A 22908-nucleotide genomic window follows, 5' to 3' on the forward strand; every position below is an offset into this window, starting at 1 on the left:
ATACATATCTAAGTGGTAAAGGGTTAAGTATGTATCTAAGTGGTTAAGGGTTAAATACATATCTAAGTGGTAAAGGGTTAAGTATGTATCTAAGTGGTTAAGGGTTAAATACATATCTAAGTGGTAAAGGGTTAAATACATATCTTAGTAGTTAATGATTATTTTCCATTGTTTATAAAAAAATCCTGATTAAATGTTTATCTAATGTGAAAATCTTGTCCTTTGTCCTATAAGCAATGGTCTTGATGCTTGAAAATTGCTGTCACTGGCAGATTTGTGTCTTATTTTATTGTCTGCCTGGTATATTCATTTTCATTTTCCCATTGATTCAATTGTCTTTTGTGTGGTAATGGATTTATTGGAATTGGATTTCTTGTTATCATGTTAGAGAAAGTGAAAATTGCTGTCACTGGCAGATTTGTGTCTTACTAGTATTTTATTGTCTGCCTGGTATATAATTATTTTTATTTTCCCATTGATTCAATTGTCTTTTGTGTGGTAATGGATTTATTGGAATTGGATTTCTTGTTATCATGTTAGAGAGGGCTGAAAAGTTGTTTCAATCTCAGCAAATTGTTATGCTTGTGTGCACACATATTTTTATGTCCCCCTTCGGAGAAGAGGGGGTATATTGCTTTGCACATGTCGGTTGGTCGGTCGGTCTGTTGGTCTGTCGGTCCGTCCACCAGGTAGTTTCCGGATGATAACTCAAGAACGCTTGGGCCTTGGATCATGAAACTTCATAGGTACATTGATCATGACTCGCAGATGACCCCTATTGATTTTGAGGTCACTAGGTCAAAGGTCAAGGTCATGGTGACCCGAAATAGTAAAATGGTTTCCAGATGATAACTCAAGAACGCTTAGGCCTAGGAACATGAAACTTGATAGGTACATTCATCATGACTTGCAGATGACCCCTATTGATTTTCAGGTCACTAGGTCAAAGGTCTAGGTCATGGTGACCCGAAATAGTAAAATGGTTTCCGAATGATAACTCAAGAAGGCTTAGGCTAGGATCATGAAACTTGATAGGTAGATTGATCATGACTCGCAGATGACCCCTATTGATTTTCAGGTCACTAGGTTTCCGGATGATAACTCAAGAACACTTATGCCTAGGATCATGAAACTTCGTAGGTAGATTGATAATGGCTGACAGATGACCCCTATTGATTTTCAGGTCACTAGGTCAAAGGTCAAGGTCGCGGTGACCTGAAATAGTAAAATAGTTTCCGGATGATAACTCAAGAACGCTTATGCCTAGGATCATGAAACTTTATAGGTACATTGATCATGACTCGCAGATGACCCCTATAGATTTTCAGGTGACTAGTTCAAAGGTCAAGGTCACTGTGACCCGAAATAGTAAAATGGTTTCCGGATGATAACTCAAGAACGCTTATGCCTAGGATCATGAAACTTGATAGGTAGATTGATCATGACTCGCAGTTGACCCCTATTGATTTTCAGGTCACTGTATCAAAGGTCAAGGTCACGGTGACCTGAAATAGTAAAATGGTTTCCGGATGATAACTCAAGAACGCTAATGGCTACAATCATGAAACTTCATAGGTACATTGATCATGACTTGCAGATGACCCCTATTGATTTTGAGGCCACTAGGTCAAAATTCAATGTCATGGTGACCCGAAATAGTAAAATGGTTTTCGGATGATAACTCAAGAACGCTTATACCTAGGATCATGAAACTTCATAGGTACATTGATCATGACTCGCAGATGACCCCTATCGATTTTGAGGTCACTAGGTCAAAGGTCAAATTCACGGTGACCCGAAATAGTAAAATGGTTTCCGGATGATAAATGAAGAACGCTTATTCCTAGGATCATGAAACTTGATAGGTAGATTGATCATGACTTGCAGATGACCCCTATTGATTTTCAGGTCACTAGGTCAAAGGTCAAGGTCACGGTGACCCGAAATAGTAAAATAGTTTCCGGATGATAACTCAAGAACGCTTATGGCTAGGATCATGAAACTTCATAGGTACATTGATCATGACTGGCAGATGACCCCTATTGATTTTCAGGTCACTAGGTCAAAGGTCAAGGTCACAGTGACAAAAACATATTCACACAATGGCTGTCACTACAACGGAGAGCCCATATGGGGGGCATGCATGTTTTACAAACAGCCTTTGTTATTATGGGAAAACAGGGCATTATTCAAGTATTGTCCTAGATAAGCCAGACTGTGCAGTCTGCTCAGGGACAATACTTGATGCTTTTATGGTATTTTTGGTTTAAATTTACTCTTGTCTTAGGGAAAATCCATATAATTGGGACCGATTTGTCTCAGATGAGCCTGCTTGGACAGGCTGATCTGGGACAATACTTTACTTACATATGCTTTAAGTTCCATTTTCCCATAGCTAGGCTCATTTTCAGTCCTGGACTATGAATCATCTGCATAATCATAACACCATAGGATCATTTCAGTTGTGTTTTTTAGCTCGACTATTATATATGAAATATATATAGGGGAGCTACCTACTCACCCCGGCGTCGTCCTGAGCGTCTCGGAGCGTTGGAATTTTAAAGTTTGCATACCACCTCAAATATATGTCCCTGGGCATATTGCTTTTATATTTTGCATAATTCTTTACCAACATGACCCCAATCTATAAGAAAGAGCAGAAAACTGTATCAAGCATTTCGTAAGAACTATGGCACTTTTTTACTTAGAATATGCATATTATTGATAAATCTATGTTTAAGTGTGTGTACCACCTCAAATATTTTCTATGTCCCTTAACATATTGCTTTCATATTTGGAATACTTCTTTTCCGACATGACCCCAATCTATAAAGAAGAGCAGACCACTGTAACAAGCATTTTGTAAGAATTGTGGCCCTTTTTCCACTTAGAATATGCATATTATTGATAAAACTATGTTAAAGTGTGTGTACCACCTAAAATATTTTCTATATCCCTTGACATATTGCTTTCATATTGTGCATGCTTCTTTAACAACATGACCCAAATATATAAACACAAGCAGACAAATGTATCAAGCATTTTGTAAGAAATGTTCCCTTTTTATATTTAGAAAATTGAAAATTTGGTTAAGTTTTGTGTTTAGGTCCACTTTATTCCTAAAGTATCAAAGCTATATTGCTTTCATACTTGCAACAGTTACTAACTATAAAATGGGGACTGTGCAGGCAAAGTTATGTAACTCTGACAGGCATTTTGACAGAATTATGGCCCCTTATATATTTAGAAAATTAAAAATTTGGTTAAGTTTTGTGTTTTGGTCCACTTTACTCCTGAAGTATAATAGCTATTGCTTTCAGAATTGGAACACTTGCTAAATATCATAAGGTGACTGTACAGGAAAAATTGCATTACACGTATTGCCATTTTGACAGAATTATGGCCCTTTTTTTTACTTTTTATTTTAATTTCTAATGATTGGTTGCTGCTTTGGAAAGCACTTTGTTTATAATTATTTTAATTTCTAATGATCTGTTACATTTTAAGATTTAAAATTCCAGCACAATAACAATGATCCCAGGTTTATTTATACACTTCAACACCGTTATTTCGAAGTCGTCGGGACCGTTAAAAAAACTTCTGATTAACGATAATTCGAAATAAACATTTGACAGAAGACTTCTTTGATTCTGTAAAAATAAAACGCTGTGGAAGTCGCATGGTTCGGTAACACGCTTACTTTAAAGCGTAAACAAGTCATATAGCAATAGATTTCCACTTGTAACAAACGGAGGAATAAAAAGATTCTTTTTCTTGTTTTTATTTTTGTCTAATTACAAAACATATAAAATATAACGAATAGCACAAATTATCAGACATACAAACATATGAATACATTTTAGGAAATGAATTATCTTTTTTTAACTAATACGCGATGTCTCTCTGAACACCAGCTTTCGCACAGACGACAAAGGTGTAATTATCGGCTTTTGACGTGCCACGACAAGGTGTGAAAATACGCTCAGTATTTTGCAGTTTTGACTTCGGATTAACGATTGATAATAAGGTGCGAATTATAGTGTTTGGACCGACTGAATCACTTCGAAATAACGATTTCTTCGGTTTAACGAAGTTTGGATTAACAATGAAATTTTATATTAAACAAAGAAGAACCAAAATCGGGACCTGAAAAATACTTCGAAATAATGGGGACTTCGGATTATCGGTGTTCGAAATAACGGTGTTGAAGTGTATTTGCAATAAGGAATCAGTTATTGAAAATGTAGTTATTGGCCAATAGTTCAATACACCAAATACCTGAATAATGTATGAACATGAGTTGGCAAAGTTGATTGGGCAGCCTTATCAATGACCACTAATTGACTGATAACAGATTGCATTGGGAAAGATTGGTGCTGTTTTCCTTGGAATGCATGTATTTACCTTACATTCCTATAATGAATTTCAGTGATGTGATGGAATATTGAACTGTAGGTATCTCTTGGAAAATGGGGCTTAATGCATGTGAGTAGTGTTGTCTCAGAGTCGCCTGTGAAGTGCAAACAGGCTAATCGGAAACAAAAATGTTCGCCTAGACTAGCTAAATTTTTGTTATGCCTCCATTCGAAGAAGAGGGGGTATATTGCTTTGCTCATGTCGGTCAGTCGGTCGGTCGGTAGGTCGGTCGGTCCGTCCACCAGGTGGTTTTCGGATGATAACTCAAGAACGCTTGGGGCAAGGATCATGAAACTTCATAGGTACATTGATCATGACTCGCAGATGAACCCTATTGATTTTGAGGTCACTAGGTCAAAGGTCAAGGTCACGGTGACCCGAAATAGTAAAATGGTTTCCGGATGATAACTCAAGAACGCATACGCCTAGGATCATGAAACTTCATGGGTAGATTGATCATGACTCGCAGATGACCCCTATTGATTTTGAGGTCACTAGGTCAAAGGTCAAGGTCACGGTGACCCGGAATAGTAAAATGGTTTCCGGATGATAACTCAAGAACGCATACGCCTAGGATCATGAAACTTCATGGGTAGATTGATCATGACTCGCAGATGACCCCTATTGATTTTGAGGTCACTAGGTCAAAGGTCAAGGTCACGGTGACCCGAAATAGTAAAATGATTTTCGGATGATAACTCAAGAACGCATACGCCTAGGATCATGAAACTTCATGGGTAGATTGATCATGACTCGCAGATGAACCCTTTTGATTTTGAGGTCACTAGGTCAAAGGTCAAGGTCACGGTGACCCGAAATAGTAAAATTATTTTCGGATGATAATTCAAGAACGCATATGCCTAGGATAATGAAACTTTATAGGTAGATTGATCATGACTCGCAGATGACCCCTATTGATTTTTAGGTCACTAGGTCAAAGGTCAAGGTCACGGTGACCCGAAATAGTAAAATGATTTTCGGATGATAACTCAAGAACGCATATGCCTAGGATCATGAAACTTCATAGGTAGATTGATCATGACTCGCAGATGACCCCTATTGATTTTGAGGTCACAAGGTCAAAGGTCAAGGTCACGGTGACCCGAAATAGTAAAATGATTTTCGGATGATAACTCAAGAACGCTTTTGCCTAGGATCATGACACTTCATAGATACATTGATCGTGACTTGCAGATGACCCCTATTGATTTTCAGGTCACTAGGTCAAAGGTCAAGGTCACAGTGACAAAAGTCGTATTCACACAATGGCTGCCAGTACAACGGACAGCCCATATGGGGGGCATGCATGTTTTACAAACAGCCCTTGTTTAGAAGAGTCTTCCTGAAAAGAAAAAATTCCATAAAAACGGAAAGTGTCGTTTCTGAAAGTTGTTTATACACCTGCAGTAAGCCCTGTTTTCCCAGAGCATGGCTCATTTATTTTGTCAGGTTTTAACCCTTTCAGCGCTGGAACCGAATTTTAAAGTTCTTTGCAAACAGTTTGGATCTAGATGAGACGCCACAGAACATGGCGTCTCATCAGGATCCAAACTGTTTGCTATTCTGATAGTATTCTTTGAAAAAAATCTAAGAAAATGCATATTTTAGAAATTCAGCAGATGACATTTTAGCAGACTACAAATTTCCCAGCATGTAAAGGGTTAAGACTATTAATCTGTTTTTGTGTGTATTTTCATGAAATTGGATATTGGGCTGCATTATTTGTAAGCAAATGTAAGATAAGAAACAATTGCAAAACTTCACTGTATGAGTTATTTTATGAAGCCATGCCAAGACTGGTGTATAAAATTGCATGTAAAATGAAAGTAATAATTATTGCCTTCCAGCAATAAAGTGCTAATTAACATTTTATCATAGCAGAAATGCTGAAGTAAATTTAGCAGTTGAGGAACAACAGAACAGAACAACATTGTTTTTGGAAATTGACATAAAATTTAGTTATTAATATGCACTTCCCTTAGTGGTTACACGGATGTTTCTTTTGATAACCAAAATACCTGAATTAAAGGTGTTGCGTTTTGTTCTTTGATATGAGCTGTGCTCTGTGAAAAAAGAGCTTAATGCATGCATGTAAAGTGTAGTCCCAGACTAATAAGGGATGACACTTTCGGTCTGGATTTAAATGGGGAAAATGTGTCCGAAATTTTTTATCCGAAATCATGACAAATTATGTTAAAATATATACAATTGATTTTGCCATTCATGAAGGTGGTATAATAAATGTACAAGTTAAATTCCCTAAGGCATTTTTTTAAACGGTAAATACAAGTTTTCTCAATTGGTTTTATCATTTGCTATTTAATTGTTGTTTCCTGTGCTGTTTTATCTGACTTTTTTTCATCGTTGTCGATATTATTAATTTGTGTGATTTGATACCACGCATCTAAACTTTCGGTCGTGGTTATTCAACAACAAACAATAAAGTACACAAATTATTTCGATTCTAACACAATTTTTACTAAATCTTTATACAATGTATTTTATTTTTCTTGTGTACTATTTTATGTGAAGTTCTGCCCATAAAATAACTTTCGGCTGTTCTGTCGATCAGATCCGCGACTTTCATTCATTTATTGCCAGATTAATACGCTGGTGGAAAATGTATCGGCATATTTTGTTTAGTTACAGCGCGTGCTCTCAGTGTATAAGGTCCTCCCACAATTATTACAGAATATCCGTTTTTCTTCTTTGTTTATATGAAAGTTTACTGTTTCATGCATGAAATGCACAGTTTCCACTGTCAACGATTTTATCATTGACGAGTACACATTACGGACTGATCAATTAGTGTGCTAGGTATAAGCCATTGAAATTATCGATTGATATGGACATGGGTTATTCACGCATGACTAATACACAACCGCGCGAATCTTCGCTGCTTGGGGTCATACTCTGATACTAGTCAGCTGACATGCAATAAACTGGTCCTGACCGGTTTAGAGACTGCAGCGAATGGTATATCACACCTAATCGAGATAAGAATGTAAAAAGGGTGTGTTAGCATGTGCACCGTGTAATGGATTTCATGACATGCGAATTTTAGCAAACAGAATAGGACCGACTGTTTGGGATTTTCAATCGGTCTTTCATGACCCCAATCGGTCTATAGACTAAATCAAATTACAAGTATTCCCCATCAAAGGTTCAACTATCAGCAACAGAAACAATTCCCATCAAATAAGTACCACTGATATATGAATATACGCCTAGTAAAAATCGCACAAAAGCGCAGGAGAGGAAATTTGATATTTTAGCTTTGAAACATGACCATCGTTAATTTTGTGTGGAATCTCTGGTATGAGAGTTGCCCTTATTAACCAGGTTTTCTGAAGGAAAAAACTGGTTATTAGATTGAGAAATGCGGGCGGGCTGGCTGGCTGGCTGGCTGGCGGGCGGGCGGGCGGAACAAGCTTGTCCGGGCCATAACTTTGTCGTTCATTGTGAGATTTTAAAATCATTTGGCACATTTGTTAACCATCATTAGACGGTGTGTCGCGCGAAAAAATTACGTCAATATCTCCAAGGTCAAGGTCACACTTTGAGTTCAAAGGTAAAAAATAGCCATAAATGAGCTTGTCTGGGCTATAACTTTGTCATTCATTATGAGATTTTAAAATCATTTGGCACATTTGTTCACCATCATGGGACGGTGTGTCGCACGAAAGAATCACGTCAATATCTCCAATGTCAAGGTCGCCACGACTAAAAATATATTTATTTTAAAACAAACTTACAAAGGGGGTTAATTTTGTTTGTTCATTTCAAAAATTCAGTTTGAGTTGTCTCCCTTTATCAGATTTTTTTTCACAATGAAAACCTGGTTTTGTGACAATTTTGTCCCTTGTTTTACTCAGTGAAATTGAACAAGTCTCGTATACTGTTTAATTTTGATAAGATATCACCTTGAGCAGTAGCTTTGATGTAAAATGCAGCTAATTAGGTGTTTTTCTTGAGCGTGCGGGCTGTTTCAGTGTTTTTTCAGGGGTCTATTTACCCCACCCACTTTTTTAACAGTGAAAAATATTTCAATACTTTGAAATGAGTCTTCAATAATATGGTTTTGGGACAAATTTGGTTTCCGGATGATAACTCAAGAGCGCTTATGCCAAGGATCATGAAACTTAATAGGAACATTGATCATGACTCGCAGATGACCCCTATTGATTTTCAGGTCACTAGGTCAAGGTCATGATGACCTGAAATAGTAAAATGGTTTCCGTATGATAACTCAAGAACACTTATGCCTAGGATCATGAAACTTCATAGGTACATTGATATAGAGTTGCAGATGACCCCTATTGATTTTCAGGTCACTAGATCAAAGGTCAAGGTCATGGTGACCTGAAATAGTAAAATGGTTTATGGATATTAACTCAAGAACGCTTATGCCTAGGATCATGAAACTTCATAGGTACAACGATCATGACTTGCAGATGACCCCTATTGATTTTCAGGTCACTAGGTCAAAGGTCAAGGTCACGGTGACCTGAAATAGTAAAATGGTTTCTGGATGATAACTCAAGAACGCTTATGCCTAGGTTCATGAAACTTGATAGGTAGATTGATCATGACTCGCATATGACCCCTATTGATTATCAGGTCACTAGGTCAAAGGTCAAAGTTACAGTGCCAAAAAACGTATTCACACAATGGCTGTCAAGGTCACGGTGACTCAACTTCAAAAAATGGTTTCCGGATGATAACTCAAGAATGCTTTCGCCTATGATAATGAAACTTCATAGGTACATTGATCATGACTCGCAGATGAAATAATAATAAAACTTGACCAGGATGTTTGTCTGGATAATATCTAGGTCAAGTTTGACATTTGGTAAAGATTGAATGAACCGACTCCTCTCAGGTGAGCGAACTAGGGCCATCTTGGCCCTCTTGTTTTTATTTGTTAATTGTTAATTTGTTTTTATTCGTACAGTGTTAAAATAATTTCTGTTGCTGATAGTTGAACCCCTTTCTTTAATTTGATTAGGCTACTAGGACCGACCAAACCGAAAACAAATATGATCCCTGTGGGGAGCATATAGTTGCCAGTTTGGGGTGACCTTACTTCCGTCACACTTTTGTTACCGTTTCTCATAGCGCCTTCAATATTTTATCAATCTCTTACATATTTGGCTTGTAGGACCCTTTCATGGACCTCTATCTTTTGATGAGGTTTGAGGTCACTGGGGTCAAGGTCACTGAGGCAAATAATAGATTTTTGCGTCACTATTTTGTTACAGTTTCTCATAGCGCCTTCAATATTTTTCCGATCTCTTACACATTTTGCATGTAGGTACCTTTCATGGACCTCTACCTTTTGATGAGGTTTGAGGACACTGGGGTTAAGGTCAAGGTCACCGTGGCTAATAATAGATTTTTCTGTCACAATTTTGTAACAGTTAATCATAGCGCCTTCCATATTTTACCATTCTGGTATAGAGCTTCAGATAAGCATCGTTTTATCGTTAATACGATTTGTTTTTAAAGAAAAACGTAACGAAAATCAAATTCCATCGTATCAAAACGATTTGAGACAGACGGATCCGAATTATGACCGGCCGTTTGATCGTACAAAATTTCTGAGTTCTGCGCAGCGAAAGTTAAATGATGATGAGATTTCCGATACCGGATCTGTGAAATAGTTGATTGTAACTAATTCTATTTCCGTTTTCGCTCTTCTGTTTATAAAATTAAAACATGGCGGCTGCAAAGCGTGGACGAGTTCAAAAGAAACTTCATTCTGCGACAGCGCCAAGTATACTTGGTTTCATTTCGTGGCGAGAGCAAAGTCCAAAGTCTATTGTTGGCAGTCTATTATCTTATATAGTTTTAAAAGCGGTTTATGAAGTGGAATCGATGATCTTCAAACCCAAACATCGCGGTATCACGCGAAAACAGATCTCGGCATGGAATAATGACTCCCTGATTACACATTGAAGGCTCGGATGTCGATATTCATTTGAAATGTTTTTCTTGTATTAAACACAATGTGGTGTAATAGAGCTTTTAAATCCAGAAAGGGACCAGTATGCACACAGTAGCTCATGCAAAGGTCAATATAGTTAAATGTTTAGTTTGTATATTATATTTTTCATTGTAAGAAAAAAAAACTAATTGAAAATTATGAATTTTTGGAAAAAAACTTAATGCGAAAAAAACTTGTCTTGAAAACTAATTGACCCGATACCTTATCTGGAGCTCTGCTCTTACATATTTGGCATGTAGGTACATTGCATGGACCTCTACCTTTTGAAGAGGTTTGAGGTCACTGGAGGATAAGGTCAAGGTCACCGAGGCTTAAAATGGATTTTTCCATCACAATTTTGTTACAGTTTCTCATAGGGCCTTCAATATTTTACCGATCTCTTACATATTTGGCATGGAGGTACCTTGCATGGACCTCTATCTTTTGATTAGGTTTGAGGTCACTGGGGTCAAGGTAAAGGTCATCTAAGCTAATAATAGATTTTCTCAAGGTCACACTTTGGTTACAGTTTTTCATAGCGCCTTCAATATTTGATCGATCTCTTATATATATAGGATGTAGGTACCTTGCATGGACCTCTACCTTTTGATGAGGTTTGAGGTCACTGGAGTCAAGGTCACTGAGGCTAATAATAGATTTTCTCAAGGTCACACTTATTTTCCACACAATTAAACCATATATCGACAAAGCATCAATGGGGAGGATCCATCAGTTATACTGATATCCTTGTTTTGCCCTATTGGAAAAAGTACAAGTACCAGCCCAATTAGGAAAAATACATGCAAAACCCCCTGAAATTGGGAAAACTTGTGTCCTGAAGCATACATGCCATAATTTTTCAGACCAATTCCGGGACATTGAGTTAAATTGTCTGGGACTTTTGCCGATTTTCCGGGACATGTATAAAATGTAGCGACATTTATAGACATATGCATTTTTGGTACGTTTTTTTTTGTTTCGCATCGTTAATTGCAAAAGTTTGAAAGCCTATCCAAAATACACGTGATCTATTAAAGTCAAATTAAACATTACTACCGTTACTAGATACAAGCCACGTGTTTTCAGTGTAAGCGTTCTAAACATAGATGGTGACGTCACTGCGTTATTGTTATTAAGATCGGTGTGTAACGCGTAGTTGTTGATACGCCTTTATTCATTTACAACATTTATATAATAAAAAATACAACAATACAGTACCGTTAGATCGTCAACTCAAATCAATTCACAATACATACTTTCATTTTTTACTCAGCGATGTTGGACTTCAGATGTGTGAACAACTATCCTTTGCCCTTACGCAGCGGGAAATAATGACGTAGTAGATTAAAGTCAATTAACAACCACATTAAACAATGCCGCCTCTTCGGTTTGACCGCGTACGTGAGACAATCGATATGATAACAGGACCCCTGTTAATTGATCGATTTTGACACGTAGCGTAGTCTGCCTATTCGGGTAGGCATTGTCATGGAGACGCTGCAGATATACACAGATTCGAGGTGCAGTTAAGCCTAAGATAAGGTACATGTATATATGGATTTTGTAAATTCCGGGACATTTGACAGATTTCCGGGACAGCGGGACAAGTTCTTCATTTCCGGGACTGTCCCGGACAATCCGGGACGTATGGCATGTATGCCTGAAGTCTTTATATTGGGAAATTGGTGTATTGATTTTTTGCTCCCAAATTCTTTAAAATTTATGACTAAGTGTTGTCAAGTTGTCAATATTATATTTACTTTTTTTAGGTTCAAGTCATAGAGCTGCGTAGGGAAACCTTAATATTATTTATAAAAAAGATTTTTTTTTACAGCAATTGGGAAATTTGTAGTTTTTTCCTTATTGGAAAAGTGCCGTTTTCCAGTACTTTATGATGAAGATAAAAATCACTGACAGCAGCATTTTACATCTTTATTAATTATAAATCTGTTTTTGTAGTCATAAATGTTTTAATATAAATTGCGTCAGAATAAGTGTTTTTCACTTCTGCACAATCTAGTTTAAGTTCCTCGTATCTGGATATTCCATTAAATGTTTTGGCAGGAATTTATAATTTTTGAGTGAATATTTCATATTATGTCATTCTAGAAGATAAATCAAGAATAAAATAATGAAGGCACTGCACCCTGCTGTTTTTATGCAGCAGCTCCATGTGAATTTTTTTTAATAATAACAATCAATAGAAAAAAGGTCAAATGTTAATGTTTCATGGTGGTCATAAATTAATGCAATATGAAGATTGTCAAAAGTTACAAATTTAGGCCAACACAACAAGAATCTTCAGTTTTCCAGTATCGATCCGTTTCAGATTTGCAATGTTTCACTCTACATTTTTTAAACAAAGTGTAACAAACACATGCTTTTAAACAAAAGTTTTTTTAACAGTATTTGCAAATTTCAGTTTGAGCATTGTGATGTTTGACAATATATTTTTTAATTAAGTTAAACCAACACGAATGCATTTAAACAAAAGGTTGTTTTTACAGGTATTTACACATTTTAAGGTTTGACATTTAGGTGCAATTGTTCAGTGTATAGATAGCTGAGTTAACCTTCCCACTCAGAAGCAAAGTGAAAATCATCATTGGCCACGTGCAAACAGCATAAAACCAAAACAGCCTGTGAGTAACTCGAGTAACTCGCAAACTGTTCAGGTTTAATGCTGTTTGCTGCTCATCACTATCTAAGGATTGGAAGTGAAGCCTAAAAAACTTGAATCTAGTGAGAAAGGTCTTTAATTAAAATTTAGCTTTCTATGGGACTACACAATTAATGTGTCAAAATGTCCCCTCATCCAAGCTTTAGTGAGGGATGAAGGGGCATTATTGGAGTATAGCCGGAGGCTGAGCATGTATAAATTAGCATATCGTTCTAGCGACTCGCTCTTTACAGAACCGGTTTAACCGATTGAAAATCATTTAATTGGGCGAACCCTATGACGTCAACAACCACATTTCTCATAAGTTTAAAGCTAGGCGTTTTTTGTGAATACCCGTATCATGGGAGGGAATCCAATACATATGGGATTAAAAAACAATCTTCATAAAATATGTAAAAGGGTTGGGTTTATACATGCTCAGCCTCCGGCTATACTCCAATAATGCCCCTTCATCCCTCACTAAAGCTTGGATGAGGGGACATTATTTTCGTATAGCCTTCAGCTTCACATGTATAAATTAGCATCTTTAAAGACAAAAAACGCCTGCATAAATAACAATTAGAACATATACTCAGTTTAAAAAAGAACAAATCAAAACCAACACTGAGCAATACCATATGCAAGAAAAATACATTTATTTTCCCAAATTTCATTGAATATCAAATTTGTAGGATACATGTAAATATCAACAAATTCAATAAGAAAATGAACATATGTAGCCTAACAACCACAATTATTGACCTTACTGTAACAATGTCATAATGATGAAGTATTCATAAACAGAGAAAAATCCCGTCCTAATATTTAATTAAACGTTACTTTGAAAACACGCTGTTTACAAAACTTTTTGAATCAACAGACTCCCTCAAATAGAACTTTTTAAAATTCTTATCTGATGTCCAATCAGCTGTACTTAAGATGTCTTTAAGTCTACAACCTTTTGCATATGCAGCTGATGTAGAGGCACTTCGAAATGAATGTGCTTTAAAATAATCAGTGTTTATACCTGAAAGGTCCAACACACTCTTTAGCCATCTAGAAATAGTACTTGATGTAACTGCTTTATAAGTCACATAAGAAATGAACAATTTTGAAGATTTCCTAAGTGGTTTCGTAACTCTAATATAAAACAACAAAGAATGCAAAATGCATAATTTTTCATCCTTAAAATGTTCAATCTTCATAACATAAGGTCTACCTAACTTGGTAGTTTTCAATAAATTAGGAAACACACAAATAAGCACAGCCCCTTCTTTTTTCATACAAGACAAATCCATAGAAATCAAAGTTTGAGCTCTAGGTGCATTTCCTAATGCCAAAAGTGCAACCACTTTAAATGTTAACATTTTTAATGATAAATTACACAATGGATTCAAAGACTTTAAAAAATTCAATACAAGAGTAACATCCCACACAAACTGGTATCTAGGTACTGGAGGACGAGAATGAAAAACTCCCTTCATAAATTTCTGAATTAAAAAACAGTCTTTACACCACTTATTTCCAAAAAAGGGTAATGTTTGCATTAACATTGATTTATGAGTGTTCAATACAGAGTATGACTTGTTAATAGACCTTAAATGCTCCAAGTATTGAAGTACAGTTACTTCAGATGAGTTAAAGGGAGAAGTTTCCCTGCACATACACCAAGACATCCACTTCCGCCATGCAGAATCATACTGTTTGAGAGTTCCTCTTCTCCAGGCAGCCAAGATGATGGTTGTAGTCTCTGATGAAAGTCCTCTACAACGGAGGGCCTCCCCGATACAACTGCCGCGACCAAGTCGAGTCTCTTTGACAACGGGTGAACTTGTCCATTGTGTGGTAATGTCAGGATGTCTCGATGTCTTGGAAGTCTGACCGGAAAATCAGAAATAATTTCCATTAAACAAGGAAACCAAGGTTGTGTCCGCCATAAAGGAAATATAACAATTGCTCTGTCCACAGCATCTTCTTTAATTTTGCAGATTACCTTCCCTACTAATGAAAACGGTGGAAAAATATATGGTTTAGTATCATGCCATGACATATGAAAAGCATTAGCAAATATTGCACCTGGCTCTTGAAACCATGACACAAATAGCTCGGTTTGCTTGTTTAACCTTGATGCAAATAGATCAATCAACGGTGTAAAAAACTGACAGCAAATTCTTTCAAAAACCTGTTTCTTTAACATCCATTCTGATGAATCAGAAAAATTTCTGGAATAAAAATCAGCTTCAACATTTTTGACACCTGGTATGTGAACGGCTGTAATAAATATGTCCCTTTTAATACACCAATACCATACATCCCTGGCTATAGAGTCCATAACACTGCATGTCATTCCACCCATATCATTAATATACTTGATGGCGGTTACATTATCTGATTGGATTTCAATATGTTCATTACAATAGTCTGAATAAAGGGATTGCAAGACATTAAAAATTGCCATCAGTTCCAAAATATTTATGGATAATTGCATTTCATTTGTCGTCCATCTGCCATTAGCATATTTATTATTTTGGGTATTCACACCACCCCATCCTTGAAGAGAAGCATCAGTCTTGCAATGACAAGAAATGAGTTTTGGTTTTATGCTTTTACCATTTTTGTCTCGCACATTGTTAAGCCACCAGATAATGTCATTTCTGGATGATATTGACAACTGAATACTATTGTCAAAGTTTGAGTCTGAACACAAGCCAGTAAGCTTGTCTCTTTCTAAAGATCTATAATGTAAAGGCGCTTCTAACACTGCATTAAATGCATTAACTAACAACCCAATAAAAGACGCTAAATGTCTTACAACAACTAATTTTGTTTTTAACAACTTTTCAGCTTGTTTACGTATTTTCTCCAACTTTTCTTCTGTTAAAAATACTCTGAAAAGTACAGTGTCAATTACAAACCCAAAAAACACTATTCTTTGTGTGGGAACTAAAACAGATTTCTTGTCATTGATAGAAAATCCCAGTGATGTAAGAATATGGACAACTGTATCAGTATTGTTTTTGCAAGTCTCTTTGTCTTTATTCATTGTTAAAGAGTCATCAATATAGTACGAACAGCGTATCCCAATCTGACGAAAATATGAAAAGACTGGTTTCAACACTTTAGTAAACACATATGGTGCCGATGCTAAACCAAAACACAAACACACAAATTTATATAAATGGCCATTCCAATAAAATTTCAAAAACTTTTGACTTTCCGCATGTATTGGTATATGAAAATAAGCTTGCTCCATATCAACAGAAGTCAAAAAATCATCTTTTTGCAATAAATCAAGAACCACCTTAAAGGTTTCTTGTTTAAAATGATTGTATTGAACAAACTCATTTAAAAACTTTAAATTTATAACAGGTCGATATTTCCCGTTCGGTTTTGGAACAATAAACAGTGTTGAAATAAACTCGTTTGGTTCGTGTATAGTTTCAACAATGGCACCTATGTCTATCAAGGTCTTAATTTCTTCCTCCACAATCTTACGCTGTTCACTTATAAAGGGAATTTCCAAAGGCACTCTTTTTTGAATAGGTTGTTTATCAAAAACAATCCTGTAACCACTGACAGTATCTAAAACCCATTTATCTGAGGTTAATCTTCTCCATGAATCAATAAAGAACTGTGTCTTACCTACCATCGATCTATTTTCCACTTGGGGATTGGCCGTATCCACCTCGTCCTCGAAAACTGCCACCTGAGAGACCCCTTCGAAAAGGTCGCCCGCCTCTCTGTGGGTATGGTTGGAAACGGCCTACACCAGCGCCACCATAATTTGAATAATTGGAACTGCCTCTGTATGGCCTGTGAGTTGGACGTAGAGTCTTTGACTTCCACCATGGTTTTCCTGATCCTATATTAAACATTGAGTCACAGGCTTTCAGGTCTTTTGTAACATCATCTCCAAACAACTTGGTAGTGATTGGCATACTAACATTGCATAGTGATGCATACTTTTTATTCAGGTGTGGCCTAATACCATATCTGCGTTTAACAGAAATATTGTATTGCACTTGACCCATTAGAGTAAGGGCATCTGCAATATATTCCTTGCATTGAACTTTAACATTTGACTTTTTAACTGTTTCTGCCAGCTTGATAATGGGAACCATAGCAGCAGTCAAAATTGCCTGCACATCTTGCAGCCCCTTATCTGAGGCATGGCCTTTTCTATCCATTATACGCCACACCTCGGCATTAACAATAGGAGGGCAGGCTTTGTCAAGGTTCCCAGGAATTTTATATTTAGAAACAATTCCCTCAATGTCACAAGGTGTACTACAAGCTAAATTAATCATATTAGCAAGGGAATCAGCAATATGTTGACCCTTCTCCATTGCTTTGGTTTTGGGAGGCGACCATTCCTCGTCAGAATCACTATTGGAAAAAAGTTCATTACAAATTTTCCTTGCCACACTAGAGCCATGTTCATTGTCCGAAATGTGTTCATTATCCGAAATATGTTCATTGTCCGAAATGTCATCTCTATCAATTGAGACGTGAATATTGGGTCTGTCATAAAATGGTCTTCTGTCAGATTGCTCGGCAACTAAACCAAGCTTTTGTTTCAATACCAAAAGGTCTTCAGAAGACAAATTATTTAAGTCCATAGTTTGTTTTTTACTTTTCGAACATGAAGGCTTTTGCGAATCCGGTTTAGGTTTCTTTTTACTTTCAGGTTTGGATTTTTTAGAGGATTTTACAATCTTTTTCCCTTTCACCGGACTTTTATGTCGTTTTTCTGTACAGACATCGTCTGTACAAACATCAATTGTTTGAGCAACGTATGGCGTGTCGACAATGTCGAAACCAGAAAATTCAGTATCCGACGAGTCGGATAGTCTGAGGACATCGTCCCCACGAGTGCTGGTCATTTCAATTCCCAAAACCAAAGCTCTGGACAGCGTCCTAAAGCGCACTCAATATAAAATAAAAATCACCAAGTAAGACTTACCAACCGAACACGTGGTCCAAAAGAAGAATAGAATTAACGTGCACGATGTTGTCGCTTCGAGCGCTAAAACGATTATGAGAAATGTGGTTGTTGACGTCATAGGGTTCGCCCAATTAAATGATTTTCAATCGGTTAAACCGGTTCTGTAAAGAGCGAGTCGCTAGAACGATATGCTAATTTATACATGTGAAGCTGAAGGCTATACGAAAATAATACGTATTGAAGTGGTAAAGGCTTAAACCTTGAGTGTGTTTTGAGGACTCTAATTTGTTTACCTCTGTAGTAATATTGAACTTGTGTAATTGATGATTTCACCTGATTTTATTTTTTTTATGAATGTTTATATTTTTCTACAGGTTATTTTTTTATGTTAACCAGTATGTACTTAGTTATGAATGAATTGATTCTTAAATGTTGCTTCACACTTAATGTGTCTGTTAAGTATGATGTAGGAGACGATATAAGGACAAAAGTTTGAATGACAGAAAACTTCAGCCAATTACATAATTAATATTTATCAGTTATATTTTAACAAATGTCTATAAATGATGATTAAGAAAAATGATAAATTTAAAACATGCACAATTTGTTACATAAGAAAGCTCAAACAGTAACAACAATTTACTGATAACCATTATAACATGCATTTTTGTAATTAGCAACGAGAAAAAAAAGCCAATAATCGAGACAATAAAACAAGCATTGCTGTGTATTCAATGTGAAAATAAATAAATAATATCAATTATTAATAACTTCTCAAATGTGATCAATTCTTGCTATATTGATCAAATAAACCTGGCCATAGTGGACAAAAAGGCAATAGAAACATGATATTATTATTTATTATTAAATCGGAGTGGGATAAGTGGGGCATAACTGTGTCACTTGCTTTCAGCAAAACAGCAGATTCCCATAAATAATGAAGTGTAATTAAACTTGGCTGCAACGCTTTTTATTTTGCATTCAAGATAACTTAAATCAATACTGATTAACTCTTTCCTACTCAGATACAAGGAGAATATGGCTATGTGCAAACATCATAAAATAAGAACAGCCTGCAAGTTACTCGCAGTCTATTCAGGTTTTATACTGTTTGCTGCTGATCAGTATCTAAGGGTTTGGAAATAAAGCCTTTAAAACTTGAATCTACTAAGAAAGGTCTTTAATGAAATTTAACTTTTTAAGTGACTTGAAAAATGCCTAAAAATTAAGTCATAGCTTATGTGTTAAGGGGTGAAGGATTTTAATTCTGAATTCAAGATTACTCAAATCAATACTGATTTAGCAGCAAGATAAATTTGTTGGTCTCATCTACCAATGTTCATAATAATTGGGTTGATTGGTTGAAAAAATGTTGTTGTTTTTAGCTCATCTATTTTTTGGAAAAAAAATTATGAGCTATTGTCATCACCTTGGCGTCGGCGTCTGCGTCGGCGTCTGCGTCCGGTTAAGTTTTGCGTTTAGGTCCACTTTTCTCAGAAAGTATCAATGCTATTGCATTCAAACTTGGTACACTTACTTACTATCATGAGGGGACTTGGCAGGCAAAGTTTGATAACTCTGGCGTGCATTTTGACTGAATTATGTGCCCTTATTATACTTAGAAAATTGAAAATTTTGGTTAAGTTTTGCGTTTAGGTCCACTTTTCTCAAAAAGTATCAATGCTATTGCATTCAAACTTGGTACACTTACTGACTATCATGAGGGGACTGGGCAGGCAAACATAGATAACTCTGGCGTGCATTTTGACAGAATTATGTGCCCTTTTTATACTTAGAAAATTGAAAATTTTGGTTAAGTTTTGTGTTTAGGTCCATTTTATTCCTTAAGTATCAAAGCTATTGCTTTCATACTTGCAACACTTACTAACTATCATAAGGGGACTGTGCAGGCAAAGTAATGTAACTCTGACTGGCATTTTGACAGAATTATGTGCCCTTTTTATACTTAGAAAATTGAAAATTTGGTTATGTTTTGTGTTTAGGTCCACTTTATTCCTACAGTATCAAAGCTATTGCTTTCATACTTGCAACACTTATTAACTATCAAAGGTGACTGTGCAGGCAAAGTTATGTAACTCTGACAGGCATTTGGACGGAATTATGGGCCCTTTATACTTAGAAAATTGAAAGTTTGGTTAAGTTTTGTGTTTTGGTCCACTTTACCCCTAAAGTATCATAGATATTGCTTTCATACTTAGAACAATCGCAAACTATCATAAGGGTACAGTAAAAGGAAAAGTTGCATAACTCTGGATGTCATTTTTACAGAATTATGGCCCTTTTTTTACTTAAATTTTGTGTTTCGATCCACTTTACTTCTTAAGTATCAAGGCTATTGCTTTCAAACTTCAAATACTTTTATGCTATCATGAGGTTACTGTACCTGGCAAGTTGAATTTTACCTTGACCTTTGAATGACCTTGACTCTCAAGGTCAAATTATTAAATTTTGCTAAAATTGCCATAACTTCTTTATTTATGATTAGATTTGATTGATACTTTGACAAAACTACTCTTACCTGACATACCACAATAGACTCCACCCAAACCATCGCCCGTGCCCCCCCCTCCCCCGCCCCCAATTTTTTTTTTTTTTTTTTAAGATCATCTCACAAATGACCACCACACCCTCACACTATACCCCCCCCACCCCACCCCCTCCCCCAATTTTTTTTTTTAAACGGTTAAAAAATAAAACTATTTATTTTGATTATTTTATGTTTGAAATACCGTCCAACCATCGCACCCAAGAATCCCACCCACCCCCCTCCCCCCACCCGAATCCCCCCCCCCCCCCCAATTTTTTTTTTTTTTTTTTTTTTTTTAAGATTATCTCACAAATTACCACCACACCCTCACACTATACCCCCCCCCCCCACCTCACCCCCCAATTTTTTTTGGAAACGGTAAAAAAAAATAAAAAAAATCTATTTATTTTTATTATTTTATGTTTGAAATACCGTCCAACCATCGCACCCAAGAACCCCCCCCCACCCCCACGTCCCCCCCACCCCGATTTTTTTTTCTTCTTTTTTTCGCATTTTTGGAAGATAATGTAATAAATGTCCACACCCCCACACAATGCACCCCTCTTCACTCCACCCCTCCCTCCTTTGTGATTGAAAATGAGAGTCCCTTCACCTTTAAAAAGAAAATAGATGAGCGGTCTGCACCCGCAAGGCAGTGCTCTTGTTTAACCCTTTACAACTGTCAGATACGTATCTTGAAGCATTTGTAGGACCTCAGAATGTTAAATTTAATGAAAGACCTTTTTTTACTAGATTCACATTTTAAGGGCTTCATTTCCAAACTTCAGATACTGATAAGCAGCAAAAGGAATAACACCTGAACAGACTGTGAATTACTGGCAGGCTGTTCTGGTTTTATTATGTTTCTACATGGCCATTTTTACTTTGTTTCTGATCAGTGGGAAAGGGTTTTAAAAAAAAATCAAAGCAATAAGTTATTTTGCTGTCTTTCTTTGTCCTTCAGCTAAGTCATAATGAATGGTTTGCTAGATTTTTTTGTAAGCTCTAATATATTTTGCATTTTAATTTACTATTTTGACAAAATTAATTGCACAATTTTTTTTTATATGTTTATTTAACCTGACACTGGATTTTATTGTGTTCTTTTCTTAATCCCTTTATGTACCCCAAGTTAGATACGTATTTTGATGCATTTATGCTGGTTGCAAAAACCATTTTCACTTTGCTTCTTATGGGGGAAAGAGTCAAAAGTATGCTTCTAAATATGCCCCATGAAATAATATTTGATTTTTGTATTTACTTCCGTTATGATCGACAGAAGAAAACGCTATGTAAAGTTGTCTTAATAATCGTTTACTGAAGAAGGCCTTTGGCCGAAATATTTAATAAAAGAGTAAATGTGTGAAGTTTTAATAATTTCCTCCCTCTGGAGATCCAATACATAGAGTATATAATATTTGATGGTTTGTTTTCATTATGCATTGACTAACAATTTTTTGTTTTACTTTGTCTATAACATTTCTTGGGATATAAAAGTTTAGACGGAAAGTGTCGTCCCTGATTAGCCTGTGCGGACTGCACAGGCTAATCTGGGATGACACTTTACGCACATGCATTATGCCCAGTTTTCTCAGAACGCGGCTCATTTTATTTCAGGCCTTGCAGAGTGAATGTTCTTACAATAAAATGTGATTGATTGAAAGTTGATTGAGATTGCAGAGATGCAACCCTTTGATGTAATTAGCTTGTTTGACATGACCTGATTTCTCAGACATCAAACTCGGGTTTTATTGGGCAATATTTGTTGACTTGGAACTTTTATTGCCAGGTTGTTTCAAAGTTTGATCTTGAAGAATGATTAGAGGAAGATGCTGGCTTTTAATCAGGTGAAGTTTGCAGCTATAAGCAATATTCCATAATTGTTCGCAACCCAAGTGTCTCTGTACAGTGAAATCTTGTTACATTATGAGTTGCTTTCCTTGCACAACATAATTCCTGTTTGTGTGGGGGTGGGTTTCCAAGTTAATGAGGTCCTTCTGTTTTAATCAGCTCAAGTTTGCACCTAAAAACAATAATCAATAAATATTTCTGACCCAAGTTGTTCTGTTAGTGAAATCTTGTTACATTATGACTTTCTTACCTTGCACAACATAATTCCTGATTCCTGTGTGTGGAGGTTTGCAAGTTTATGAAGTCCTTCTGTGCCAGAGGCTGCATTATGTGAGGATTCCTGAATTTTGAGTCAAATTTTACATTATACATGTAGATGGTATTTCTAGGCGTTTAACCCATTTATGCCTAGTGGACTCTCCCATCCTTCTAAATTGGATCAATTTATTTCCAAAATTAGGGATGTCTAATATGTTTATTTCTATATTTAGAATATTTCTTAC

The 22908-nt window shown here is 36.2% G+C and overlaps 2 protein-coding genes across 4 annotated transcripts in view; one reads left to right on the forward strand and one right to left on the reverse strand.

Moving 5' to 3' along the window:
- The window catches only part of LOC127862413 (multiple PDZ domain protein-like), a 248781-nt gene that overhangs the window by 13364 nt on the left and 212509 nt on the right, over positions 1 to 22908 (forward strand). The window lies entirely within an intron of this gene.
- Positions 13519 to 18146, reverse strand: LOC127862423 (uncharacterized). Of its 3 annotated transcripts, XM_052401538.1 has the most exons (3): positions 18025 to 18146; positions 16708 to 16923; positions 13519 to 14938 (listed from the first exon to the last, which is right to left on the reverse strand). In XM_052401538.1, the coding sequence occupies exons 2-3, from the start codon at positions 16708 to 16710 to the stop codon at positions 13898 to 13900; spliced, it is 1044 nt and encodes a 347-aa protein (XP_052257498.1). In that variant the 5' UTR covers positions 16711 to 16923; positions 18025 to 18146; the 3' UTR covers positions 13519 to 13897. The 3 variants fall into 3 exon arrangements, with proteins under 3 accessions (XP_052257498.1, XP_052257497.1, XP_052257496.1); XM_052401537.1 differs by lacking the exon at positions 18025 to 18146 and having other exon boundaries at positions 13553 to 14938; positions 16704 to 17818; XM_052401536.1 differs by lacking the exon at positions 18025 to 18146 and having other exon boundaries at positions 13559 to 14938; positions 16708 to 17813.

This window comes from Dreissena polymorpha, chromosome 16 (genome assembly GCF_020536995.1).
Source record: "Dreissena polymorpha isolate Duluth1 chromosome 16, UMN_Dpol_1.0, whole genome shotgun sequence".
NCBI lineage: Eukaryota > Metazoa > Mollusca > Bivalvia > Myida > Dreissenidae > Dreissena > Dreissena polymorpha.